This window comes from Equus asinus, chromosome 9 (genome assembly GCF_041296235.1).
Source record: "Equus asinus isolate D_3611 breed Donkey chromosome 9, EquAss-T2T_v2, whole genome shotgun sequence".
NCBI lineage: Eukaryota > Metazoa > Chordata > Mammalia > Perissodactyla > Equidae > Equus > Equus asinus.
In genome coordinates, this window is record NC_091798.1 from 26,623,157 (window position 1) to 26,631,042 (window position 7,886).

The following is a 7,886-nucleotide window of genomic DNA, read 5'->3' on the forward strand; positions in this document are numbered from 1 at the left end:
GGCGACATAATCCCCATACCTGGCGAGGCTCGGTCTCCCCCACCTCCAAGCCTTACCGACAGTGGGGTTCTGCGGGATCGGTGGGGAAAGAGGACTCAAATGCGGTCAGAAAGGCGAGTTCAGATGAGAACCGAGCGCTGCAAGGGGCGGCCTGAGCTCGTCTCCTCTTCAGGGCTATGTCGTCATGTGGACATGGGTGACTCCATTTCTTCCCCTGTGACACTAATATTCCGAAAAACAGCGCCACCGTTTACCCAGGTTAACTGTTACTCTGCTAAGAGCTTTACCCCTGTCATTTCACTTAATCTTTAAACCAGCCCTCTGCGGCAAGTGTTATTGCCCCCCAATTCACAGAGAAGGAAACTGAGGATCTGAAAGTTCACCCGCGGAGGAATGACAGTGAGGGTGTCCACCGGGGTGGGCCTGACTCCCCGCACACCTTTAACACAATGTTTCAATCTCTACCTGCTTAAGCTCTCTACCCTGTAAAATGGGGTGAGAGTTGTTGCCGGGCCTCACTAGCGTAACTGGAGGAAGAAGTGAGAAGCGAGCACTTGAAAATGCTCGGAGTGCCAGACCTCCTGAAGGCGCTATCGGGGTGAGCACCGAGAGGTACGGCGAGGGAGGGGGCGCGGGGAGAGTATGAGACCGGTGGGTAGGACCCTCCGGAGTCCTTCGCTCCGGGTCCTTGGTCTGTAGATGTGATTTGGGGGAGACAGAGCTTCCATTCGGGCCCCAGAGTCAGGCTCTAAATCAGCGTGCGCGTCGGGAGAGAGGAACCAGGGCGGGTCCGTGCAACAGCCGGGAGCTGGGAATTACAGAACTCCAGACGAGCAATCCTATCCCCTTATTCTGAAAATGGAGAAACTGAGGGTCAGAGAAGGAAAGGAACACTACGTGCTAGGCAGAGCCGGAACTCGAAGGCAACATCTCTTGCTTCTCAGCTTAGAGCAATTTTGGCCAAACTCCTGGGTCCCAGACCTCCCCCACACCGCAGAGCCTGGGGCAGAGAAAGAGAACATCCTCACCAGGTCTCCACTGCCGCACTCTGCACACTCCACACGCACCTGAGCCAGGCTGCAGTTAAAAGGGCGTTGGGGTCTCCTGGAGAGCCGGGTCTGGAGCCTAGGCGCCTTGCAGTCTACAAAGGCGATCTTCCTGGCGTCCAATCTGCTGGAGGCCGCCCAGCCCCGAGCTCCAGCAGGTCCCCTTGGGCTGTGCTCCCAGTGTGGGCGCCTACTCCACAGGCTACTCGGAATCCTTGCAGGGCCGGGAGCAGCACTTCCTGCTGCCCAGGTGGCTGGGGGCGCTCTGCTCTTTAACCACCCATGGAGGGGCTGCCCAGGGGTGTTGGGGACCCTCAAGGACTCTCAGGGGACTGAAACTCATCCTCCAGTACGGATAATACATTCCCTGCCACACTAACCAGGCCGGGTATTTGCGGGGTGAATATGGCCCTAAGAGATCCGTGTAACCACATGAAAACAACTGACACACACAGCTGGAGCTGTGAGTGTGAGTAATTGTGTGTACCTGTGTGAGTGCTCGTCACTCATGTGGGTGCTGTGACAATGTATATACTATTGTTCAACTGCATTTCTTGTGAATGTAATATATAGGTAAGACAGAATATATGTCACATCATCTGAGCGTTTGGAAATTGTGTGCCTGTTTGTAAAGGGCAAACATGTGAAAACGTCCTTTTCTGAGCACCTGTGCATTTATAGAAGTAATGTGGCTGTGTATTCGTGTGTGTTTGTGGGACTCAGGCTTAATTGTGACATTGAGAATACATGAAATGTATGATGGGGTTTTTGTGCTGTGAATACAATTGTGGGGAATTGTAAGAAAATGCAAACTGGTTGTACCTGTGCATAATTGTGACACTAAGACTACGTGTACAACCCTGCAGTGGTGTGACATTTATGCAGAATTTATGTGCCTCTACTGTGTGATGGTATCTTTGTGCATGCCTGTATGTAGGGTTGGGAGTGGCTTATGGCTGTAACACATCTGGAGAGTGATGTGTGCCCTGTGGGTGACAGAGAGATCCTAGGAATGCATCAATATTGAAATGCTGTGTTGTGTGGGTGTAAATGTGTTACCCTGAGAATACACATACTTTTTGGTGTCTGTATGAATATACGGACTTTGGTATATGCCAGTAATTTTTCGTGAGCCCATGTGGAAACATATGTGCCTGTGTATTCGTGGGCCCGAGTGTGCCACTCTCAGAGGCTGCGGGTGAAGACTGCGCCTGGATCATGGCAAAGGTTGGGTGTGTGTTGAGGCTCGAAGCCCTTCACCACAGAGTAATTACTCTCCCTACCCGCACACTCTCACTCAAGAGGGCCTACAGGCCAGGGAGGCGCGGGACCCTGCGGAGCTGCGGCTGAACCGGGCGCCCGGCGCTCCCTCCCAGGGAGCCTGCGGCTCCGCGCTCGGCCCAACCCCAGGGCTGCTGGCGCCAGGCGCCCGGGAGAGCGGCGGGTTTCCAGCCCGCCTCAGGCAGGAAACGAGCACCTCCCTCCCCACCGCGCACCTCTAGGGCACACAGCCCTGCAGAGCTCCCACAGGGGAACCGACGCAGGACTAAGCGTTTGTTCCCTTCTCTCCTGGAGTGCCCCCCTCCCCTATCGTTTACTGCCTCGTACAGGAGAGGAATACCGTGTATCCACTAGCCGCTGGACCCCAGGGAAAATCGCTCATCCTCTTTGGGCCTCACTTTTCCTATCTGTACAAGGAAAGAATGGAAAGACTTGACCTTCCTCCCTCTGCCTTTGGAGTACTAAGTGTGCCAGGCACATAGTGGGCGCCAATAAATAATTGTCCAATGAATGCATAAAGGAATGAATCTCCCCTCTCTAAAAAGCAGCCACATATTTATCTTCCCCTTTTGCTCTCACCTCCACACTGCTTTTGAGAGAAGGACACCCTCCCTCTACTCCATCTAGGGAAGGGAAAAATTGGTGAGGATGGAGCTACTCAGGTATGAGACAGAAGCTGGGAAGCCACCGCCACCGGAGGTAAGACTGAGAACCCCAGCTGGAAGCGCCGCCACGTTAGGAATTCCGGGTCCCCCACGCGAGCCCAGGGAAAGCGCCCTGTGGAGAGAATCAGACAGGCCCGGGATGGCCATAGCTGGGAGGGGAAATAGTGAAGGTCTGTGCAGCCAGGACAACGTCTCTGGGCGGGTGAGTGCAAGATGCCGGGCGTTGCGTTTCTCCCGCTGCGCGCTACTCGAGGTTAGTTTGGAGGTCGCAGTCCCCTCTGTATGTGTTCACTGCCACGCGCTGATTTCTCGCTGTGTGTGAGCTTTGGCCCTGGTGTCTTTAGAGAATCGAACATTCTCAAATGGTGATGACCTGGGTGGAGTGGTCCAACATAGCCGCGCTCCGGGACCTCGATCCGAGTCCCGAGGAGAGGAGGCGGCCTCTGCGTCAGCCCGGCCGGCCTTTGGACTGGATCAAGCGCCCGGAGCCGAGAAGAGCGGATCTCAGGCCCTGGAGCCCAGAACAAACTGGTAAATGCCTGTGGGTTTGCAGGCCGGCTCCCCCTACTTGTCTGCCACCCACCCCCAAGGTTTCTTCTTGGGTCAGTCACCGCCTGCCCCGTAGTATACACGACTTGGCCAGAGTTGGTGGGTTCAAGAACTGTGCACGAACCGCTCCCAGTCTCACCAAATGGGGCCGATGACTAAGGGCCGGGGCCCTTAGGGAAGAACGTTAGGGACCTAGGCTGCCTCCTGCGGCGCCCTCTCATCTGACTCTGAAGACAAACGGAGCAGATGGAGCTGGGGACTGGTAACCGCTAGCGTTCCTATTCGGAATTCCGGAGGGTCTAGAAACAAGAACCTTTCTTTCTCTGGGCCTCAGTTTTCCTATCTGTAAAATCAAGGGGTGGGCTCTAAATGAAGACCTTCTTTTCCCTGGACGATTCCAGGTTCGTTTCCTTGGGTCCGCGGGGAGGGGGTGGCAGCCACCGTCCAGGGCGTTGACAGGCCTCTGCCTCAAGTACGTAGCCCCCGCCTCCACCCACAAGGGAACTGGGGGATGGGGGAGGGGCGGAGGCGGGGCCGCCTCCCTGTCCCCGCAGGCGGCCTCGAGTCGAGTGGCGCTAGCTGAACTTAAAACCAGGGACGGCCACCCCCCTTTCCTCCTCCCCGCCCCCCTGCCATTGGCTCCAGGGAGAGGTTGACATCAAAGCTGCGGCCTTATATAAGCCAGACTCTGAAGGCGAGGCCGCAGAAGGGTTAAACAGGTCTAGGCATCCGCGTCCTCGCCCGCGACAGAAACAGGCAAGAAGGCGGCGGGCTGCGCGTCTCATCTTCAGCCTTGCCCCGGCCTCTCCCAAAGCCGGCGCCCACCAGAGCGCCGCCCCAGAGCCCACGGGTGGCCCGGGCAGTCTCTGGGGCGCATGGGGCGGCGCTAAGCGGGCTGGCGGCACAGGCCAGGGGCCGCTCCAACATGAACCTCGTGGGCAGCTACGCACACCATCACCACCATCACCACCATCACCACCCGCACCCTGCGCACCCCATGCTCCACGAGCCCTTCCTCTTTGGCCCGGCCTCCCGCTGTCACCAGGAGCGGCCCTACTTCCAGAGCTGGCTGCTGAGCCCCGCTGACGCTGCCCCGGATTTCCCCGCCGGCGGGCCACCGCCCACAGCCGCGGCGGCCACCGCCGCCTATGGTCCAGACGCCAGGCCCGGCCAGAGCCCCGGGCGGCTGGAGGCGCTCGGCGGCCGCCTGGGCCGGCGGAAAGGCTCAGGACCCAAGAAGGAGAGGAGACGCACAGAGAGCATTAACAGCGCGTTCGCTGAGCTGCGCGAGTGCATCCCCAACGTGCCGGCTGACACCAAGCTTTCCAAGATCAAGACTCTGCGCCTGGCCACCAGCTACATCGCCTACCTGATGGACGTGCTGGCCAAGGACGCACAGGCTGGCGACCCCGAGGCCTTCAAGGCAGAACTCAAGAAGGCGGATGGCGGCCGCGAGAGCAAGCGGAAAAGGGAGCTGGTAAGTCCTGGGGCCTGTAAGCTCTAGCCAAGGGCGCGGGCGCCGTGAGCACCCGCAGGCGGTGTACGCAGTGGAAGGAGTCCGAGTTGCCGTGTGTGCGATTTTGAGAGGCTTCGGGGAATTCTGAGACGGTGGACAATGTGGGATTGTGTGTGTGGAGGCAGGCAGATTTATCTTTGAATTCATTTGTAATGTGGGATAGTGTTTGTAAGACTGTGAGTGAAGACAGAATTTTAACATTTTCGGAGGAGCTCATAGAGTCCCTTTTAAGAATCTGTCAGAAGCTTCAGACCCCAAGAAAACTCACACTTCCCATATGGAATTGCTTCCAATTTCGTGGTCCGTCCCTGGGCTCTCTGGAAGCCGGGTTAAGAATGCTGTAGGAGGTCGTTACTTTAATTTGCCTGAGTGTGAATCTGTGCATATGGCCTCCGTTGCTGTTTTCAAAGAGCCTTTGCTGGAGTTTACTTCCATTATTGTACAGAGAGGGAAACTGAAGCCCAGAGCGGGATCTTACGTGAAGGCCACCTCCCCGAGGAGTCAGAAACGGAGCTGGGCTAAAACAAGTCAGGTCTTCTCCTCCCAGTCCAGCGCGGCGTTCCACCGCTCCACTCCCCGCGGGCTAGTTCCGAGGGCCACCTTGATGGTTTTGTGTGTAAATACCGACAAGCAAGAGCCAAGAGTCTCAACCACTTCTTTTGGCTTTGGAGATCGCAATCCCTGCTCGGCCTTTCTCGATGCTCCAGTGAGGGCGACACTTCCTGGAGCTCGGTTCCGCTGCTCCAGGGCTCTGGGACCTCTGAGCGCGGAGATCTCCAGGCTGGCGAATTAGTTTCTCTAGGTTGGTGCGCTCGGGCAGCCGCGCGCATTGGAGCTGACTTGTGAGCCCGCCGGGTTTTTTCCGACCCGCAGGGGCTGTGGTAAATTAGGTAAAGCTCACCTGGGGCACACGGGGAAAGACAGATAGGCATCCAGTCTCTAAACTACCGCCCGGGGCTGGAGGAGATACAGGCCCCGGCAACGCCTCGATGGAAGGAGTTATTGGGCGTATCCCCACCCCCTGCTTGTCGCTGCCTCCCTCAAGTAGCACCTCTTGGTTCCTGCTAAGAAGCCTGCAAGGGGGATGCTAGGCCAGGCTTCCTCCTCCATCCTTGGCTTAGCCATCTGAGGCTCCCAGCAAACCCAACCCAGTATCCATGCCCAGATGCTAAACTGGGTTTGAAAGCTCGTGGGAAGTGAGAGGGGAGCAGGTCTGCGAGTGGGAAAACTGTTGATTCCCACCCCTCCCATTCCAGCCCTACAGTCTTCTCTTCGGCGCCATAAAGCCAAACCTAGGTGCCTCAGTTTCACCAGACACAGAAAATTCTCATTACCAAACCTCCAGAAGCAGCCCAGCCTATTCCAGCCCCGGGAACTCGGCGCATAAAGGCAAATTTATGAGCCTGTTTGCCTGTTTTGCAAACAAAAATCCGTCATTTATTTAAAGGCTCCCAGTTACCGCTCCCAACACCTTTTTACCCCACCCCATTCCATGCCCAGGCGATTGGAGCAGAGAAATTTAAACCTGTCTCTCGCCTCTTTCTGTGTGTGTGTGTCCTCCGGCAGCAGCAGCACGAAGGCTTTCCTCCTGCCCTGGGCCCAGGCGAGAAGAGGATTAAAGGGCGCACAGGCTGGCCACAGCAAGTCTGGGCGCTGGAGTTAAACCAGTGAGCCGAGGCCGGCGCCAAGGACCCCGCCACGGCTGTCCGACCCCGGAGCCCCCGGAGGAGAGGAAGGCGGCGGGGAGTGCCAGGCTCTGGGTGCCAGGCTCATAGGGGCGCATCCCGCCGAGCCTCTGATGCGTGCTGGCAGGTCGCTGGCTGCAACAACATACTTGGATCGCACGTGCAATGTCATTTGAAATTGTTTTTAATACATTAAGAGAAAGAGAAATATATATATATCTACCCCCCTCCGCAACCAAGAGAGCTGCTCTTGGAGGCACGATGCGGGAGGGAGGGACTGCAGGACCCAAGCGCGCTAAGACGCACCCTTCCAACCCTTCTGGGGCGAATTTAGGACCCCTCAACGCCTTCCCCACTAGCCATCTAGCTTTCCTTGTCATCCCGTGTCCGCTTGGAGTCAAAACCCTCAGAAGTTGTCTTCCCTAATTAAAATGCAATAAGAGGAATCAATAGTTTTCTGCCAGGGAAAGAGAATCGAACCGGGAAGATGGAGGGCTGCCTTTTGTTGTTCTCCCTCAAACAGTGGTGTTTTTATTTTATTTTATTTTTTTGTTGCTGCACTTCCGACTTTGTTCCAAGGGAAATGCTCTTTGTCTCTCTTTGTCTCTCTTTCTCCTTCCTTCCTTTGTAAGTAAAAACTTTTCCCTACATTGAAAAGTTTTTATGTATTTAAACTACCTATGTGCCTGCTGTGCTCAGGTGTTTGTCTATCCTCCCATCCCCTCCCTTTTTCTACCTCAAATCTATATGACCACTCACTGCCCCCTCCCTTTGCCAAAGCAGTATCTATGCTCTTGACTAATAAAACATTTTCTGAAATTGGAGGAAGCCTGTGTGATGTCTTGGTGGGTATCCCCACTGCGCTTCACGGTTTCTATGGTTTCTGCTAGGTGGAAAGCCTCCTGTTTCTACTTCCCTTTTGATAAATGCCAAACCAAACCACAAATCAAGTCGAGGGGAGGGGGGCAGATAAAGGATTTATTCCTGGAAGGAAGAACAAAGTTCTCCTTAGAACATAATGAAGGGATAGGATAACTGTAGTAAGCCCACAGAAAGGAAAACTGGAAACGAATTAGACCCAGAGAGGACCGGCTAGGATTTCTGTGGGTCGGCATTGGGTCTTGTCTGGGTTAGTATGCACACC

At 55.8% G+C, this 7,886-nt stretch overlaps 1 protein-coding gene across 1 annotated transcript; it reads left to right on the plus strand.

Annotated features, from left to right (window-relative positions):
* The first annotated feature begins 4,178 nt into the window (after nucleotides 1–4,178).
* HAND1 (heart and neural crest derivatives expressed 1) lies at nucleotides 4,179–7,568 on the plus strand. Its single transcript, XM_014846928.3, has 2 exons — nucleotides 4,179–5,018; nucleotides 6,624–7,568. Exons 1-2 carry the CDS (start codon nucleotides 4,467–4,469, stop codon nucleotides 6,726–6,728), a joined length of 657 nt encoding a protein of 218 aa, XP_014702414.1. The 5' UTR covers nucleotides 4,179–4,466; the 3' UTR covers nucleotides 6,729–7,568.
* Nucleotides 7,569–7,886: the final 318 nt, after the last annotated feature.